Raw genomic sequence first — 21490 nt, 5'->3', positions numbered from 1 at the left:
TTCGGACTTTGCTAGATGTGTGGATACTAGAAAGGTCACATTTGGCTATCTGTTCCTCTTGGCTGGAGGGGCTATATCATGGAAGAGTGCGAAGCAGACGGTTATTGCTGCATCCACTATGGAAGTGGAGTTTGTATCATGCTTTGAGGCCACAATTCAAGGAAATTGGCTGCGAAACTTTATTTCAGGGCTTGGAATTGTCGACAGTGTTGCCAAGCTGCTGAAACTTTATTGTGATAATTCTGCAGCAGTTTTCTTTTCAAAGAACGACAAGCACTCTAAAGGTGCTAAACACATGGAATTGAAGTATTTTGCCATTAAAGAAGTTCAAAAACAACTAGTGTCGATCGAGCATATTAGCACCAATCTTATGATTGCAGATCCATTAACGAAACGATTTCCTCCAAAGACATTTAATGAACATGTCGAAAGGATGGGCATTATTAAAAATTATCATTGACATTATTATATAATTTATGATGTTTATGTATTGACACTTTGAGCTCATTAGTGTATTGTTTTTGACAAAATATTGTTCCTATCATAACTGTTGGTACATGTACGTGAATGGATTATGTGAATACTGATAGGGATAGTCTTTTCGAAGACATTATTGTAATGTAATTATCGAACTTCTCATTTTGTGTCATGTTGGATAGGGACTAATATTGTAGTACATGGAAGGAATTATGCTGATATAGTGGTGTAAAACCGCCATGATTTTTATTAGTCTTTACTCAAGGATGATATATTAAGTGGCCAATGTATGATGGATTTTAACTCATGATATGCGCATTATGTTATATACCACATAACGAAACAATATATTACATAGGCGAAGTGGGAAAATGTAAAACCAATTATTTTGTGGCCCATGTAATATTAAAAAATTAATTAAAAGTGGTTAATATTGCTAAAATCCTATTGGCCTAATTGAGAAGTAGCAGTTTTATAATTGTCCACTTTGATGGAAAGTAGAAAGTTTTATGGCCCACAGGAGACTGCCTCTTTCTGCCTATAAATGTGAATGAAACCCATCAACTAATTCATTTAATTATAAAGAGGAAAAGTGAGAGAACAGTTTCTTTAACTTAACAGTCTTTTTTTTTTTTTGCAGATTTAAATTTCTCAATTATTGTCATGGATCAAGATATGTTTCTTGATCAATTAAATTCATATGTAAAAATGATGAATTCTAAAGATCTTGCCATAACAGTTTAATTTCTTACATAGAGGAGCAGCCAAGTCATATGAGTAATAGAAATCAATTTTTATTTACATGACGTTTGTTATTCTGTTAGTTGTTAAGGAGGGTAGGGTAATGAGTCAATTGGAAGATTGTCAATAAATGTAAAGGCAAAGGGGGGTAGAATATTCATTCGGAAATCAAGAGTCTAGTAGGAAAGTTGGAGCCTCTCGAATGCTCCAAGTTGTTAAGTTTTCTTTTGTTCAATAAAGCCACTGTTTGATTACATTTATTTCTTAAGTTTCCGATAAATCACCCAATGTTATCAGCTCAAGGTCCTATCAATTTTGGTATTCGAGCATTTGGCACCTGGGAAAATGACACTATCAGATCGGGTGGACTCCTTGGAAGGAAAGATAGAAGGCGCGCAGAGGGATATGGCATCACTAATAGAAAAATACGATGTGATGATGGGGCAATGGGCTGAAACAGAAAAAAGAGGAAGGAGAAGGACATCCAAGAGGCAGCCTAAGACTTCTCGAGTAACCTCAAGGATCCCGCCACGAAGAAATCTATGGAAAACCTCGTGGATATATATGGCTGAACATGGTAAGCAATGTCGCCAAAACAAAGAATGGGAGCGCCCTTGGAAACAATGTTTCTTGGCAAGAAAGGAAGAGCAATGCCTGCTTGAAAATTCTTATTTAGGAAAACAAGTATTCGATGTTGTGAAGGGAATAGTGAAAGACCTATCCGCTAGTAAAGATAACTCAACCAGTAAGATAAATGGAATATATAAAGTCCCAATGTGCAGCGGATAAAACTTCACGGGCATAATAAGACAAAACAGGCTATCCTAATTAACTAAGGACTAAAGGTTTTTAGGAAAAGAGTTTTCCTGATTAATTTGAACTTCACCCCCTAAAGATATCCTCACTTCCATAGAAGTAGGAAGAGAAGTGTCGAGAGGCTCATCAATAGCCATATCCCCACTTGAAGATGTATTCATAGATTTCGGTTGAACAGCAGGAATAAATGGAATATGCAAAGCCCCCACGGGCAGCGAATGAACTTCTGAAGAATAGATGTCTTTGACATCATCTTCAGAAGATTTCAGAAAATCCAAACTTTTTTTGGGACGAAAGTCTGTAATGTTGACCACTTTATTTTTCCCATCCTACATAGATCTTCAACTAACTTTGCCTTGCAAGCCATTGTCCCAGATAAATTGGACTCTGCAGTAACCAGCTCTGCTTCAGCATTTCTCAATTTATCACAAAGTGCATCTATTTCATTCCTTAAATCTTGTAGTTTCCCAAAAGCAACTTTATACTTAGTCTTCACAAAGCAACACGCTCAATCCTATTAACATTACCCGAGTATTCCTCCTTTGCCGAATCCAAATCTAAGAAGTCCTTCTTGGCATCAGCCACTAAAGAAACTTCGCCGTAAAAGCTTCGACACCTTTGATCATCCCCTTAAACTCGTCTCTTACATCACCAACTTCTTTCAACCTCTTCTAGAAAGAGTTGCATTTTTCACCAGGGAGCTAGCTTTCGAAATCTGATTGCTGATATTGAGATAAAATTGTCACTCACTAAAGATGGACATTGATAATTTTTTCCTATCCATAGGATCAAGTTTTTCTGCTAGCTTTTCCCATGAGGGATTGAAGTAGGTAAAAATAGCATTTGCTTTGTGAAAAACATATGAAGGAATAAAGATAGAACGCCTACATCTAATGAACCCTTGAGGCGAGGAAGAAACAAGGACTTCAAACGTGGGGCAAGATCTCGACATAAGTAGGAGCCTTTCGAATCAGATAATGGGATGAACCAAAGAAGAGTTTTCCTTTTTCGAGAAACCTCATTTAGATCCATAGAAGAGAGAAAAGACCTCAAAGTTCCAATAAAAATAGTTTGTGACTAGGTTCGATTGGGCAAGTATCAACCACCCACAAAGACTTTCCTTTAGAACCTTTCGAGCACTTGTAGAGATATTTTTTAGAAGCAATGACGGTAGTAGTTTTTTTACGCTTATGAGTCACCGTAGGATGCGACACCCAAATATGTCTACACTGGCAGAAGAAACAAATAAATCAAACACTTCCTAGATAGGAGGGACCTTTTAAACAAACGAAAAAAGACAAAAACTCACTTATAATAATCTGTAGTTCGTTGTCATAATATTTGGGATTGGAGGAGCTCAATAGTCCCTCAGCATAACAAACTACATTACCTAATTCAAAAATATTGTCACCGAAAGGCGAATCTCCTTAAGTATCTTTGCAATTTTTTGGCGCGGGCATGGTACTATAAAATATCCCAATAGCATACGTGAACCATGAATAAGTCAAAATACTCGTTGGAATTACTGTAAAAATGTATATTGCTATATTAGGATGAGGATCATTAGGCTGTAACCCCCAATTTCCACGAACAAAGAAAAAATTCTTTCCAATCATTAATCTTGTTTGGAGTAGTGAGAAGTTTTGGGCACATTTCGGATAAATAAGGAGTAAAATAATAATATTCCTTTTGAGGATGCATGGTAGTCCCCATTTTTTACGAAATTATAAATAGAAAGAAAAATGTCTGGAGAAAGTTTTTCCCACCCCATCAATGTTCTATAACAAAAATTATCCAGCCATATAGCCTCATTCATTCGAGATAAGTTTTGTTGGGATAATGTTGAAAGAGGAAAGAAAGATGCGAAAGAAAGGATGAAAAAGAAGCCTAAGCCTCATCTCCCTCGACCACTTATTGATCGCTATACAATTAGGGGGCTGCCAGATAATACTTTTATTAAAAATGTATTATAAGAAGGGGTATCTTCAAAAATGTCAAATTTCATGGGTTTCAATTAAAAAATGTCCACTGTTTAAATTTAGTACTAAACTATCTACTATGCCCTTAATGAAAAAATGAAGCAACTAATTTCTTTTCCAATTTTTTGCGGATTTCGAGAAATAGCTTCCATGAGAAGCTATATTAAAATGATGTTCTTGACATTTCAAATGCCGTTCTAGATATTTAACCCCATTTATATTTTAAAAGTACACATGTCAAATCGCAACATTAAATGTTCTCGACATTTCAAATGTTGTCCTCAACATATTAGATGTCTAGAATGACATTTCATTCCGAACATGATATTTCTCTACATTTGAAATATAGTTTTCGACATTTCAATGTCAATGAGAAAAATAGCATTTATTATGATTTGACGTATGTATTTTTGAAATAAATAGGGTAGGTCATGTGTCAAAATTTTATTGGTCAATAAAATTTTTAATTGCAAAAATGTCCATTTTTGTTTTTGTGTGGAATCATAAATTGTTAACAAGGGTACTTTTGGTCTAAATTACTTCAAAATGGACATTTTTACAAGGATTTGCAATGGTAGACATTTTTGCAAATGGATATGTAAAAGTGGATATTTCTAATAATTTCCTCTTATAAGAAGCAACAAGATCGGGCTTTTAAACCATCCTTATTCAGATCTTAGGTTAACCCTGGGAATAAGACCCGTGAACCTATATATCCATTGGTAAGGTGAAAGGCAACACAAGAGTGGAATGAAGAAACAGGAGGCTGGCATGAAGATCTCAAATCGTTCACCAAATATAGTACAACATCTGAAAACAATTTAGGTAGTCGTTAGAATTGAATAAGATTTTTGGTTTGGGGACCCAATTAAATGTTGACCAATAGTTTAGGACCATAGAGCAATTTTCTTTTACAAATGTGCAGATTTTTCCTAAGCTAAATCTCAGTAATGTGATTGCATGATTTGATTTTGATATTGCTTGTCAATTGACCTAATTAACTGGTTAATTATTATAATTAGAGAAATTTTAATTTATTAGAATTAGAAAAATTATTTATGCATGTGTAATCAGCAATCTCGTATTTTTATATGGTATGTTAGAACATTTAATTTGGCATAATTAAATCAAATGCTTAATTATATGAAAATACCTCATTAGTAGTAGCAATTATATATTTATTAATATATTTAATTGGGAAATTAGTTGAGTGATTGATTACACTCTATATGAAAAAAAAAATTAAAAAAAAATGTGACATTAATAAAGGAATGAAGGTTATTACCAAAAATAGATAAAATAGTCGAATATTAGAAACATCTATTTATTCCCCCTCACATCACTTATACTCACACACAACTTATCTTGTACTTATATCTATCTTCCTTTAACCCCTCTTCCACATAAACATTTTCACACTAGAAAGTTTAGTACGCATGATGCCCAAAAAATTTTGGAGTAAAAGTCTGATAAGGCAATTTCTTCAATTTACTTTTATCTTTTTCCACAAGAGAGTAAATATATGCACGTTTATTATGCTTCACTTTTCGAAAATATGTTTATGGGCCATATGTTTGTTTTAAGATTTGGCCCAAAGTTCGAGTAATGCTACGCACATAAAACTCATACCATCTAAGTTCAGTATAGTTTTTGTGTCTCTTTTATGTAAATTTTACGATTCCCAAAGTAATATGATTAATATTCATGAACATAAATATGCTTGCTAAGAATTTTCTCATCCTTGAGTTTTTCTCCTTCAAAAATTAGGTGTCGGAGAGATTGGAGCTTGAACTTGGTCATGATGGTGGAAATGAATTTTAAAGTTTCTTTTAAGTTTTCATTTCAATTTGAAATTTTTAAGCATTTTGAATAGGTTGATTTTTTAACATAAGATATTGTCATGCGACTTTTTAATTTTAACTAAATTTTTTAAAGTATTATCTTGGTTATTTTTTTATATTTATGGCCCTCGAATTTTAGAACTCAAGTATCACAAAGTGGTGTCAGAGCAGGTCCAAGTTTCAGTGGACTCAATTAAAAATAATAATAATAATAATAATATATATAAAAAAAAACTAAATTTTCTTACATGACAGAAGCATTGCAATCACTATTCATGCAATGAATAGTAAGAAAAAGTACTCTAGAAAAAGACTAAAATTTAAGGTTTATTACATCACCACCACTCGATGCCAATTTTCAAGCTCCAATGCCCTCAAATCAGGTAGAAAGACATGTAATTACATTGATATTTAATGTTACTATATGATGACAATTATATTTAACCCTGTTCACTATGTTTACCCATGTTTAGAGAGTGCTAGATTATAAAATTTAACCATGTCCATGCATGATTATGTGAAAAAATATGCACGAAATTATGTTTTACAAAAAATATGCATGTTTAATTGCAAATTTCTCTTTATATGTGCCTATGGAAACTTCCTAATTTTTCGAAAGTGTAGATTTACAAAAGTTTTAACTTCAAAGAAATTCCTAGTTTTGTGGATTATAATTTTTCGATATTATGTGATTTTAGACTATTGTGTACATTAGAAAACATATCAACCTACGAGAATAGTCAACCTTTGAAAATCTCTCGATCAAATAATAGTCTAATTAGGAAATTTATACATCTAAATATTTTCATTCCTTGTGTTATTGTTCGAGTTCTCTTGTTTTGTGTATTCGCAAGACTGAAAGGTTTTATAAAAAAAAAAAATTCAAACTGTCTAAGGAGAGCTTTGAATTTAAGCGTGCACTTGTGACCCCCCTCTTCACTTAGAAGCCTTTTAGTTTATGCATTATTCGGATCAATAAGATAAAAACCATATTTCAAACATACTCCAAAATTTAAACAAAAATTGTTATGACAAAAAAAAAAAAAAAAAAAAAAGTCCTTCTTTAGGTACTCTATTTTCAGAAACTTTCAAGTAAATTCCATTTTTACAAACATCTATTCCAAGAATTTCCTATTTTATGAAATTGTTATTTCTGGAAACATTCCTTTTAAAGAAACTTTGATTTTACAAAATTACTATTACCATTTCCAAATTTATTTATTTATTTATTTTTATTTTTATTTTTATTTTTTGTGGAAACTTCTAAATTAGGAAAGTTTCTTTCCTTCTGAATCCTAAGTACGAAGAACGATACTAATAAACCTTTTTATACCTCTCAAAGATGGCTAGAGGTCCAACTTAGACAAGAAGAGACGGGACTATGAGACAGGACCGGTCAAGGTTCTTACACCTCCTTAGATTTTATACAAGGAACCCAAGTCATAACCTTGTGGAGATTTTGGATGCTATTGAGGCCATTCACTAGGGGGCTGAACTGAATGGACACGAGTTTAGTAGGGATGAAGCAGTTTCTCTCCTCCTCAGAACCCTTACTGGATATTGTTAAAAATTTGCTCAACAACTCGATTTAATGTATGACTGGCAGATATATGCCAACCACCTTATTAGCAACCTTAAAGACAGGTGAAGGATCTATAGTGAGGACTATAGAGTCATTGAAAGGCCTGAGGGGTACAAACTAAACCGCCGTCGATGCCAACCTCATATCACACTCGATGGGAGCTATCATAAGTAAATATCAGAGGTGGGCAATGAGGGTAACATAATAAAGTATGTGCTCGGAAACCTAGATAAGAAAGAATACCCTTTAAAAGTCCCAGAACTGAACAAAGATAAGAGCACTGGGAAAAACTACTACTATAGTTTTATGTTTAGATTCTTAGCATACAATTTCTTATGTTTGTTTGGATGCTTGTTATACCTTGCAATCCTTTTATCTAGTAGATTTTCAATTTTGCTTGGACAGAGAAAATGCCCTCTGTACTTTTATGAAATTATTAAGATTCTACGAATAAAATATGCAAATCTTTTCCCTCATTTCATCTTTACTTATTGTAATATTGCTTTTTAAGGCTATGTCATTCGGAGGAAAAAGAGCAAATAACAATGGCAAAGAATCCCCAAAGTCTCAGTAACCCCAACCTAACGGTAATGATCCACAGTTTGCTCAGCAACTTCGATAGAGGAGATGACTTCAACTAGTAAAAAATTACGATTGTGAAATCTATTACCATCAAAGTAAGGCGAACATCGTAGCCGATGTCTCGAGTAGAAAGACAATGGGACAAGTGGTAAAGCTGACAGCATAATGGCCTTCATAGAGAAAATTTGAGAGATTAAATCTCAAAGTGAAAGCTACTCCCATTAATTCAATTGTTCAAATTGCAGCGCTTTCAATTCGACCAACTTTTCGTAATTGAATTAAGAATCATCCAAAAGGGATCAATCTTTTGAGTTTTTCAAAACTAGAAGAAGAAAGATTTCACCATAGCCAATTATACAATACTTTATTATCAAGGACACATAGATTTCGAGGAATTGAAAATTGAAATCTTGGAGGAAGCTGACTTTACTCCTTTATTATGTACATTTCGGAGGTAAAAAGATGTATCGTGACTTAAAAGCTATGTTTTGGTGGAAAAATATGAAGGATGATATAGCTAAATATGTAGAGAAGTGCCTAATATGTCAATATGTGAAAGTCAAACATCAGTGACCATCAAGGTTGCCACAGTCGTGCCCAAATGGAAATTGGAACATGTGACGTAGACTTTATTGTAGGTTTTTCAAAATTAGTAAAAGGACGTGGTTATTTGGGCGATTGTTGTCCAATTAACCAATTGAGCTCATTTCTTACATGTTCATATGAAATTTTCTATGGACCAACTTACACAATTATATGTAAAAGAAATAGTGAGGTTGCATGGTGTCCCAGTTTCAATTATAACAAAGACTTTGAACTTTTAGAAGAGCTTATATCGGGCTACGGGCACTAATTTGAGCTTTAGTAATGCTTTTTACCTTCAGAAGGAATGACAGTCTAAATGGATAATTCAAACATCAGAGGATATGCTTCGATTGTGTGTCCTAGAGTTTGGTTGGCATTGAGAGATGCATCTACCTTTAATTAAGTTTGCATACAACAATAGCCGCAAGCCTCCATTAGCATGGAGCCCTATGAGGCTTTGTATGGGAGAAAATATAGATCACCGATTCATTATGATGAGGTTGGCAAACGTAAGATCTTGGGCTCAAAAATTGTGGAGCAAACATTACAAGTAATTGAAAAGATCAGGGTTAGCATAAAGAAGGCTCAAGATAGATAGAAAAATTATGCTAATAGAAAGGATAAAGGACTTGGAATTTTCAATAGGAGATACGGTACTTTTAAAGGTTAAGCCAATGAAAAGAGAACTGCGGTTTGGTAAGAATGGTAAGCTCAAACCAAAATACATTAGTCCTTTCGAAATTTTAAGACGATTGGAAATGTTGCTTACCAATTAGCTTTGCCACAAGATTTTTTAGCGGTACCCGATGTTTTCCATGTATCAATGCTTAGAAAGTATGTTCCTGGCCCAACTCATATGGTGAGATATCAACCATCGGATATTCAATTGAATTTGAGTTACAAAGAAGCACCGGTATGCATCATAGCTTAAGAAGTACAGAAGCTTCACAACAAAGAGATACTACTAATTCAAGTGTTACGGCAACATTATTCAATAGAGAAGGCCACTAGGAAACGAGAAGAGGAAATGTGATCAAGTACCCCCAACTTTTTTTGTTGCGACAACAATTGAGGTAATTCGTTGAGGACCAAATGTTTTTAAGTGGGTGGATTTTAACATCCGAAAACAACTTAGTTAGTCATCAAAATTGAATTTAGGGGCTAGAAATAAGTTTTTTAGTTTGGGTCCCAACTAAATGATGAAAATAGTTTAGGACATAAAGCAATTTCTTTTACACGTGCAGAATTTTCCATGGCTAAATCTTAGTAATGTGGTTGCATGATTTGATTTAAATATTGCATGACAAATAACCTAATTAATTGGTTAATTATTATAATTAGAGAAACTTTCATTTATTAAAATTAGAAACATCACTTATGCATGTGCAATTAGCAATCTCGTATTTCATATGGCATGCTAGAATATTTAATTTGGCATAATTAAATCAAATGTTTAATTATATGGAAATATCTTATCAATAGCAATTATATGTTTATTAATGTATTTAATTGGGCAATTAGTTGAGTGACTAATTACATTCCACGTGGAAAAAAAAATGTGTGGCATTAATAAAGGAACGAAGGTTATTACCAAAAATAGATAAAGTGGTCAAACCTTAGAAACCCCTATTTATATTGCCGTCTCATCATTTATACTCTCTCACAATTTATCTTGTACTTTATGTCTCTCTTCCTCTCGACCCTCTTCCACGTACATATTTTCACACTACAAAGTTTAGCATGCACGGTGTTCAAGGAATTTTGGAGGGAAAGTCTAACAAGGTAATTTTCTCAATTTACCTTTATCTTCTTCTATACGACAGTACATATTTATGCACTTATTATGCTTTGCTTTTGGAAAATGTGTTTGTGGGTCTATATGTATGTTCTGAGCCTCGGACCAGAGTTCTAGTAACATTACGCACATAAACTCATACCATCTAAATTAGGTATAGTTTTTGTGTCCATTTTATGCAAGTTTTATGATTCCAAGAGTAATATGATTAATATTCATGAAAACGCGCATGCTTACTCTCACCATTATGTTTCCTTACTTTTAGAAATTAGGCAACAAAGAGATTTGGCCGTAGTGGAGGAAATAAATTTGAAATTTTAAGTATTTTGAATAAGTTGGTTTTTTAAATAAGTAAATATCGTAGTTTTTGTAATCTTAATTCATGGAATCAACTTTTATTAATTATTTCTTTTAAGTATTATCTTGGTTGTTTATTTATATTTATGGCCATCAGGCTTTAGAACTCGGGTGTCACATAAGGCTGGTTGAAGGCTGTCAATAAGGAATGCATGGTAAGTGAATAAAACATGCTCTTAACTAAGATCAATTAAGAGGCAACCAATAAGAAATCACAACTTGGAACAATGCAAAAATGACTGAACTACCTCAATGCCTGGAGGAAAATTTATAAATACCCCATGATTGAAGAACTTCATGAAATTCAAATATCTCCATCTCAAATGGCTATTTCTTCTCTTGTTCTAGTTGAAGCATCTAGACGAGTGAATTTAGACGGTGAAACTCATAGTTGGGTAAGAGAATTTATTGATTGTATTTACATTTGGTCTTCGATTGTAATTGTTTCACTAATAAAATCATTTGATCTAATTTTTACCATCAACAAATTGGCGTATTCTGTAGGAAACTCGAGCAAAGTAAACAACAAGTATGTCTGCTAAAGTTTAGAAGCCTTAAGGATCTGGAAGAATGAATGGAGTAGAAGCAGATCCAGATATATTCGAATCACTAAAAGTCAGAACAAAAGAATCCATCAATGATTTTATCAAAAGTGAGATAAATCCATAGAGAAATGGGAGGAGATGCCTGCAAGATCCCAAGCCGAAATTTTCCCAATCCAATACTATCTTCAAGGAAAAGAAGTGCCCACTGCAAAAGCAATCCGTGAAATGGCAGAAAAGCTGAAGACATTGGAGGAAAAATGATAGGCCAAAAATTAACTGGAAACAAAAAGAAAATCGAGGAAAAATAGCACATGATGCTAAATTTTTCCCCAAAAGAAATCATCGATTGTGGGTATCATAAGCTTATGGCGCTGCTCTGATAGGAAAGTGGAAAAAATTGCATAATAGTAAATCCTCAGTAAACGGATCAATGAATTAGGAAAGCTGTCACGATTGGAGGCTTAACTAGTGGAATAATCAGAGGACGAGGAATTATAACAATTTTGATGATAGCAATTCACACAAAAGGCCAATCCACAATGGAGAATGTGATGTATCAGTTACTAGCAGATTCAACCAGTGGTCGATTTCCTCATCAACAAACGAATCTCAAAATGATATAAGCAGTTCTAAACTTAAGTAGCATCATGTAGAAGGAAGGAGAATCTATCAAAAATTTTACACAATTTAAATACGAGATAGTAGCAAGTGAGATTGAGCCCCGTGAAGAAGCGAAGGAAATACTATGAAATGGCCTACGGCCAGGCACTTCTTTCCGGAATGCGACCCCCAAAAGGTAGCCATTCTCTTTTTCCAGACTAATAGACCTTATATTTAGCAAGATCCAGGTAGAAGACATATTGGAAAATCAATGGAGGATACAAAATCAAAGGGAATAGAACAAAATCCCATTGAGGAGAGTAAAAAATAAACAACAAAATATGCATCTAAAATGTCTAGATCACAATGCTATAGCTCCAAAGAAACCAATAAGCCGATGTGCACTATTGTCGTACCTCCTTACACGATGTCGTCGAAGCCAACCTATCTCCCAACAGACAGATCAAAATTCTACAATATTCATGTTCTGACGGTCATGATATGAATGAATGTTGTATACAAGGTGTTAAAAAAAGCCAAGAAACGGAATGAGCAAAGATGTGCGACTTTCACACCAAGAGGCCAATATCATCACACGCTGGCTAGGGCTACGAACGCCCAACCTTAACAAAGAGAAATCAATATCATAATTAAAACCCCATATACGGGAGAAGATAGAGAAAGCACGCATGATACAAACTCAATAGGTACCCATCATGCACGTGATTAAAGATTTCTGGATCTAAGGTAACCCTAAGAACTGTAACTCTGTCAATTATATTAGGTAAATATGTAGGGAAACAAATGTTTCTCAACACGACACTGGCTGAAGAATAAATGATGGCTTTAGTTATCTTTAGCAAATAAATCCTCTAACATCCCATCTAAAATTGATCCAATGCAGGGTGGAAAACCCCAATACACTTTTGGTTGAACATCATAAACGATGTTGACAAAATAAAGAATTGGGTTCCTTAGAAACCAAGTATCTTAAACAAGAATAATTGTGAAAGAAAGAGCAATACATATCTAAAAATCATTGTTTAGGAAATCAAGAATCCGATGTTGTGAAGGGAAGGGTGAAAAACCTACCCATCAGTAAAAATAACTTAGCAAGTACTAGATGAAGCACGAGCAATGAAAATAAAACTAGAAATATTGCCCTTGCGATGAAGTCACAAAAAGGAGAATTGATGATAAAAGGCGAGGCCAATCCCATCGAAAAATGACAATCATTTCTAGCTCAATGTCGAGGTATATTTAGCCAAAGAAATTCCAACTCAAGCGAGGGCCGCGAGGCCTATTCTGCCAAGAAGCAAAGGGATTGATTCCACCCGTAAAGGAAATCATTATCAAAATAGGGATGAGGCCACAGCCATTTACTTTTAAATGTCATGACATCAATATAATAGTGCACAAAATACACATATATGAAAAACCATGGCTGGATAAAGAAAAGTAATTCGAGCCCCTAATGTTGATACGATGATTTAATAAGGTTTCATTTAGAAATTTGCATAGTTGAAATGAGAAATCAGCACAAGAACAATGGATCCTGATGTTGATGTGAACTTATTGTAAATACTTCTATGCAAAAAACATTGAAAAGTAACAAAAGAAAAACAATGCAGACGAAAAAAGCGTCAAATGGACATTTCATAGAACATAAGACAATAATATTTTATCAATAAAATTGCCATAAAAAAGCAGCTTTATATGAACAAGGAATGAAACTTCACTGTCATAATGAGACAAAACAAGCTATTTTAATTAACCAAGGACTATAGATTCTCGGAAAAATGATCCTCCTGTTTGACTTGAACTTGGCCCCCTTGAGGGCATACTCACTTTTGTAGAAGCAGGAAGAGAACAATCAGAATGTCAAGTCTTAAAATGGCAATCAAACTGCTAACTAGTAAGATTTGGATTTAAATGAATAACTAATAACCTCCAACCTGATGCCAAGTCCTCATCTTTCGCTATAGTATTCTTCCCTGAACTAGATACCTGTTGGGAAAAAAAATGAGTGATTGAGAGTCAACAGGCTCATTAATAGTTGCATTCCCGCTTTGGAGGATAGTCAGAGAGTTAAGTTAGGAAAGAACAGCAGGAATGAATGGAATGTCAAAAGCCTTAGTAGCCAGTAGACGAACCTCAGAAGAGGGGATGTTTTTGACATTATCATCAGGAGCTCCCAAAAAATTCAGAATCTGTTCGTGATGAAAGTCTCTAATAATGTTGAGCACTTATTTTTCCCATCTTGCATAGCATCCTCAACTAATTTCACCTTACGAGCAGTCAATTCAAAAAGACTAGACTCCGTAAACTAGCTTCGTCTCAACATTTCTCAGTTTATCACGAACAGCATCAATCTCATTCCTTAATCATTTAGGCACTGTTTGATATGGTACATTTTCCATGGAAAATTTTTTCCATTTTCCACCTTTTGGTAGTGTTTGATGTGTAAAATTTTCTAGACAATTGTTTTTCCATTTTCCACCTCACTTGATGCATTTTCCATCATGTGGAAAATCAATTCTTACAAAAATGGTGAGAATTAGTTTTCCACCTTTTTTTAATTTTTTTATTATTGTTATTGTTTTTATTTTAGTTTTTTTTTTTTTTTGCACAATGAAAACAAATTCCATCCACAATTGTAAAAAACTCTATCTATTTGATTGACAATTTTCAAGAAAAACAAAGCCAAACAAACACCAAAACATTCAAAATTTTAACATTTTTCAGGTGAAAAATTATACCAATCAAATACATTTAATTGACAATTCCCGATAAAACAAGTTCTAGGCAATTTAATTCCTTGAAATTCATTTTCTTTCTACCCAAATTTCATTTTTACAATCAAACGGACCCTTAGTTCCCTAAACGCGGCTTCATGCTTGGACTTAGTCTTGTGGAACTTATCTTTAAGACACGAAGCATCACGCTCGATCTTGATAACATAGGTTGCGTATTCCTATTCGTCGAATTTAAATCTGAGTAGATCTTCTTGGCATCAGGCGCCAAAGAAACCTTCTTCACTTCAAAAGCTTCGACACGCTTACTCATCTCCTTGAATCCATCCCTCTTGTCGCCAACCTCCTTCAACTTCATCTAGAGAGAGTTATACTTCTTCACCAAAGAGCTAACTTTGGTGTGCAAGATTCATAATCAGATTGCTGATATTGAGATAAGATTGTAGCTCGTTGACAACTGATGTCAATCATCTTTCCTCCCTGTAAGATTAAGTTCTTCCACCAGCCTCTCCCAAGATAGGTTGAAATAGACAAAAACAACCTTCACCGTGTGATAAACAAGGGATGGAAATAAAGATAGATCACCCGCATCTAGTGAACCTCGTAGTGTTGAATGAACAAAGACTTCAAACATGGGGTAGGACCCCGGGTGAGTAGAAGCTTTGGATCGAAAATGAGCATAGACCCACTTGGAGTTTTCCTTTTTCTAGGATTATTGGCCAGACCCAAAAAAGGAGGAGATGCAAAATTCATAGGCAAAGTTCCTAAAGTTCTAGTAGTAAAAGACTGTGATTGGGAATGCTGGGAACAAATTAAGCACTTCCCAAAAAGAAGAGACTTTTTAAACAAAGAAGTGAAAATATTGACTTATTCGGAATAAATTGAAGTCCGTTATCTTAAAATGTGGGATTAGAGAAGCTTAGTCTCTCCCTGACTTCACAAGATTCGGAGTTTAAATCGAGAATATGTATTGCTAAAAGGTGAAGTTCCCTATTGGCTTGAACTTGAAAAGGAGTCAACATTTTTTTTGCACGAACATAATTCAATATATAATAATAGTAGCATAATGGCAAACCACGAAAAGGGTAAAAACACTCATAGCAAGACAAAACCACATCGGGATAAGGATCATTAGGATGCAGCATATAGTTTTCATGGGCAAAGAAAAGTCCTTCCTTTCAATCGTGAACTTTGTTGGAAATTGTTATGAGCTTTGGACACATCTTGGAGGAGTAAGAAGTAAAATAATGATACCCATTTTGGGGGTAAGTGATAGTCCCTGTCTTTACCAAATTGTAAATTGAAAGAAGTTCTCCCCTTACACTCATAAAATATTGCCATAGTCTACCCAACAAAAATGTGCCCGACATGCATAAGAACTACGTCACACATTATTTCATCTTGATAGCTAACAATCGAAAAGCTCACCAGCACCCTTTTATTCACCTTAATCTTTCCCCATTCATTCAACCATTGCAGACAGTAAGGTTTAAGATGTTTTAACATGGTTAACCAAATTTTTCAACAAGTGTAGTGCAAGCCACACTAATACAACTACTCCCATCTATAATCATGCTACATACCTTGTTGTTGATGTGGCACCTTGTATGGAATATGTTCTCTCTTTGTTGCTCCAAGTCATCTGCCTTGATTTGTGTACTAAGAGCTTTTTCGTAACTAAGAGTTCACCCATTGCATACTCCACCTTTTCTTCATCACTAGGCTCTTCCAATTTCGACATGTCATCATAGTCCTCTTCACTATCGCTTACCACTTCTCCTTTGTCTCTCAAAATCAATACCCTTTTGTTCAGACATTGAAAAGCAAAGTGTTTCGTCTCAAACACCTAAAACATTTGATGTCTAGACTCCTAGATGGCTATGAGTCCACTTTGGATGTGACCTTCTAGCACTTTCCTCTTTCTCCTTTGGTAGTTCAGCTTTGCTCTTTGAAACAGCTTTATCTCCCTTGTTGTTATCCCACATCAATTTCAAAGAAGAATTAGAACCCGATGGATACCTAACTGACCCCTTCCTTTTTAGTTGCCTCTCTACCTTCATAGCCACATGTAGCATATCGTCCAACTCCACATAATGTTGCAACTCCACCACATTAGCTATTTCCCGATCCAAACCATTCAAAAAATCTGCCATAGTGGCCTCCCTATCTTCCTCAACATTCACTTTAATCTTCATTATCTCAATCTCTTTATGATTGTCTTCCACACTCCTAGGTCCTTGTAGAAGCTTTGTAATTTTTGATGAAGCTCCATATAGTAATGACTAGGCACGAACCTCTTCCTCATGATAGCCTTCAATTTTTCCGATTTATTAATTGGCCTTTCACAATTCCTCCTAGATGTCACTACTTGATCCCACCAAGTAATAGCATAATTAGTAAACTCAAGTACAACAATCTTTATCCTCTTTTCCTTTGAGTAATTGTGGCAATCAAGTATCAATTCTATTTTCTTTTTCCATTCCAAGTACAATTTCAAATCACTCCTTCCTTTGAATGACAAAATTATCATTTTGAAATTGTCCACATTCCCATCAACTCCATTTCCAATAGGTTATCTATCTCTCCTTTCATGCCTAACTCATCTATCCCTTATTCTCTCTAACAAGGCATCCACTATTGCATACTCATCCATACCACTACTTCATAATCACTATGATTCTCTACCCTAGACTCCCGCCTACCTTGCCTCTTTACATTAGGAACTCGCTTGCGTAAATTAGCAAGCAATGGGTCTTGCCTCTCCATCCACACCTCCTACCTATCCCTCACATATTCAAACAACCTCTCAAATTAGTGTATCAACTCTTCTGACATGTCAACTAGGTTGTTGTTCCTGCTTGAGGTAGAATCCTTCCTATCAAACATCCTAAATCTAAAGTAACATATACCCCACATGTATACACTAGTGTATCACTCAAATTAGATTTTTCTCTCTATTAGTCTCAACATCCTAAATTCTTTCACTCAAGTGCTTCAAAGAACTAATCCGAACTCAGCCAAGTCTTATTCTCGAAAAATTCAAAATAGGATGTGAGTGAAATTTATATTTTTAGAAGACTCAAGAAAGAAGGAAAAGAATATGACACTTTTGAATGGGATCTATTAATTCAAGAAAGTAGTCATTGAATTTTGGGTTGAACATGAAAATTCGACTACAATATCAGAGAAACATTAAAATGGATTTGGATGCTAAATGAGCACAAATACAACTTTTGAATTTTCTTGGGAACTTTTATGGATTAAAGACTCGAATGGATTAAGAGCGGGAATACAAAAGACTCAAGAAAAAAGGAAAGGATATAACCTCGATTTTTGGAGCCTAAGCTCTAATGCAAATAATGTAGCAATTGAAGCTATGAAACCCACACGAGATTGAATCACAATCCAAAAAAGTCAAGAAATCAAAGATTTGAATTTGATTCAAAAATAGTAAACCGAGTAACCAACAATCACTAACAATATATTGACCCCTTGATTACAAGACTCAAGAATCTTACAACAATTGTTTAAATGCCACAAGAAAATAATTATTGATAAGTTCAGGATTTGTTCAGTAAAGAACAACGAATTGAAAGCAATAATATGCTCACAAAAGTAATCTCACAATTGATATTAATGAATGAATGTTTACAATGTAGAATAATGAGTCCTATGTATAGAAAACCCATAAAACCTAGTTTAAAAGGAATAAAAGTCTAAAAGATTACAAAAGATACCAAAAAGTAGAGTTCTAACATAATTAGGAAAATTCGAGAAAATTGAAAAAGCATGCATCCAAGATATACTATGTGGCCGCATAGTACTAAACTATGCGATCTACTAAACTATGTGATCGTATAGTTCATGACATTACGTGAACAGGATTTTCTGTTAGAGGCAATGCTGCTGCATGCATGCATGATGAAACTATGCAGTCGCATAATACTAAAACTTCAGCTCCTTCCCGAACCCAACATAAAACTTGCTTCTTTGCTTGCTATGAACAATGTCTTGTCCACCATAGCTTGAATGAGTAATTTCATCGCTTCTTTGACCCTCTTTACTCATGATCGAGTCATTGGAATTCTTCAATGATCAATGGATCTTTGCCCTAACTTGCCTTCGCGCGTTGGATCACATCACAAGGTGAAAGGCAACACGCGAGGAGAACCAAGAAACAAGAGGCTCGCATAAAAATTTCAAATTGTTCACCACATACAGGTTGTCAATAAAAGGCACAGGGAAAGTGAATAAAGGATGACTTTTAATTAAAATATATTAAGAAGCAACCAATAAGAAGTCTCCACCTAGCACAAAGCAAAAATGATCAAACTACCCCAATGTAAGGATGGCAACGGGGCAGGTCCGGGTCAACTATTCTTACCCCCGTCCCGTCGGGTATTTTTATTATCTTATCCCATACCCATACCCAGTTAAAGCAGGACGGGGTGGGTGGGGTAAGTCTCCTACCCCATTTATTTTTTCTATTCATTTTTTTATTTTTAATGTCCTTAGTTAGTAAATAGTATTATTTTTTTACCAATTTGTTAAAAACAACTTATGTTCTCTTTAAAAATGATGATAAATCTATTATTTTTGTTTGATAAAAAATTAAATTTGAAATTAATATTAAACCAAACGGGTGATGGGGCCGGGGACTATGTTTTCCGTACTCGTCCCATACCCACTTCGGGGCAATGACTCTTGCGCCCATACCCATCCCATGTACCCGGTTAGGAGGGAATGGGGCAAGACCCCATGAATATCAGGTTGACCAGGTTTTTTTGCCATCCCTACCTCAATGCCTGGAGGGAAATATATAAATACCCACGATTGAAGAAGAAGGCATGTAATTCAAATATCTCACTCTTAATTAGCTATTTCTCCTCTGGTTCTAGTTGAGGAATCTAGACTAGTGGATTTAGGAGGTATAACTCATAGTTATGTGAGAGGATTTATTGATTGCATTTATATTTGATCTTTGATTGTAATTGTTTCATCAATGAAATTGTTTGATTCAATTTTTACCATCAACATCCTAACTTGGATATTTATTTCTACATATCAACGACGTGTATTGTAAACCTTCAACGCCAAATTTCAATATTTTATTATTCTCAATCTGAAAAATTTTTTACTATACAAAATGGAAATTTGGGGAATGCATGCTTTGGCCAGTATGAGTCACTCCCAGTTGCCTATAAGGGTAGGTATTCAAGTATCTACCAATCCATTAGCCAAGTTTCAAGGTAGATATTCTGAATGCAATTAGAGGCGTTACATAATTTTAAAGCTCAAAACAGAAACTATATATTAGTGAATGATTCGTGTACTGACCAGGATATAGAGCCCAGAGGCAATGATGATGGTCCGGTACCGACCAAGAAAAGAATCCGCCACAAAAGCACCCAAAAGTGGCAAAATCATAGACGTGCCGGACCACGCATTCACATTCTCCGCCGCAGTTGCGGTGGATTGGCCCAACGGACCCGTCAAATAGCTTATCAAATTCGAACTTATTCCACAGTACGCAAATCTCTCAGCCACTTCAACGCCTAACAAATCCAAAATATAAATAAAGTACTGCAAAAAATGCTGTAACCTTTTCAATGGTAAATGGGGCAACATATAGTGAACCTATGATGAAGAAAGAGGACTTCCAACCACCGGATAGGGATCGGGTAACAGGGCAGCCTTTGAAGTCGACGTAGCCATGAACAACGTCGTCCAACAGCAGAGCTTCGGCATCCAAAAGGTGGGTTCCGGCGGCGGGCATGGCCATATCTCTAGAGCTCAACAACAAGTAGATTTTAAGCAGGGAAACTTACATTTTTCTGATTTATTTAAAAACGGGGCAAGCAATTGAATTGATGTGACTGTTCTTCTACTTCAATCTACTTTAACACGCAATTGTCTAGTCTTTCAAACAGTTATAGTTGGCATAAATTTGTAAACATGAAAGAGATTGCAATCGGAAAAACATGGCATTATTCTGATTTCATTCATAACACAAAAAGTGTTAAAAATTTGATTTTTTTTCCTTTAAATATGGATTTTGATGTGATTGTGTTCGTCTACTTCAATACAGACACAAAAAGTTTTGCATGAAGCTCCATCAATGGAGTATTTTATAGCTATACATGCGTAGATGTGATTCGGTTGAAAGCTCGGCCAAAAATGGAGCATGGAAAATTAATTTGAAATTTAGGGACAATTACAACTTTGACACTCAACCTTTTCAAAATATAGCAATCAGGTCCCCAAGCTACGATTTTTGTCTCTACAGGATAGAAATCGTTTAATGAGACGTGGAACTCTCACGCATTAGGGAAATGACAATTATTTTTGAAGGATATAACTTCACACTTGATATTACAATCATAATTTCGTGTCCCAACTCAATATCTAAACATACTAGAAAACGTAATCTTTAGAAAAATAGCATCTTTATTTGTTCGCTAATGATCTAATACTATTTTGATTGTTTTCAAAACTCAAAAGGTTAAATAAATTCATGGGACGTTTGGCTACCAACTTATAAATGGTTTATAAATTAGTCAAGTCAAACATTTATCAATAATTGGCATGTAATTAATTAGGCACGAGATAATAGTAATCTTCTAGCAAAAACGAAGAAAGAAAATTAACATGCATTCCTAGGACAAAATGTAATGTGATCAGCATTAGAGAAACATTTAAAAATCACCAAAATAAACAATTGTCAGCTCCATTTCACATTCTTTTGAATGCGTGTGAATAACATTTTACAATTATGTTAATCTGTTAGATAGATTTTGAAGCTTCTAGCCCCTTCAATCTTAAACCATGTTGGTGACG

General features: G+C 34.7%; 1 protein-coding gene across 2 annotated transcripts in view; it reads right to left on the bottom strand.

Moving 5' to 3' along the window:
- LOC111372250 (protein NRT1/ PTR FAMILY 5.10-like) overlaps positions 1-20744 on the bottom strand; it is a 26988-nt gene extending 6244 nt beyond the window's left edge. For both annotated transcript variants that reach the window (XM_022994492.1, XM_022994494.1), the window contains exons 1-2: positions 20291-20744; positions 19991-20208 (exon numbers count right to left, since the gene is read on the bottom strand). In XM_022994492.1, coding sequence (XP_022850260.1) covers positions 19991-20208; positions 20291-20435 — 363 coding nt within the window. In that variant the 5' untranslated portion in view covers positions 20436-20744. The remainder of the gene's footprint in view (positions 1-19990; positions 20209-20290) is intronic.
- Between the last annotated feature and the right edge of the window lie 746 nt (positions 20745-21490).

The sequence above is a fragment of the Olea europaea genome, chromosome 23 (genome assembly GCF_002742605.1).
Source record: "Olea europaea var. sylvestris chromosome 23, O_europaea_v1, whole genome shotgun sequence".
Lineage (NCBI taxonomy): Eukaryota > Viridiplantae > Streptophyta > Magnoliopsida > Lamiales > Oleaceae > Olea > Olea europaea.
This window is presented reverse-complemented; position numbering and strand designations above follow the sequence as displayed.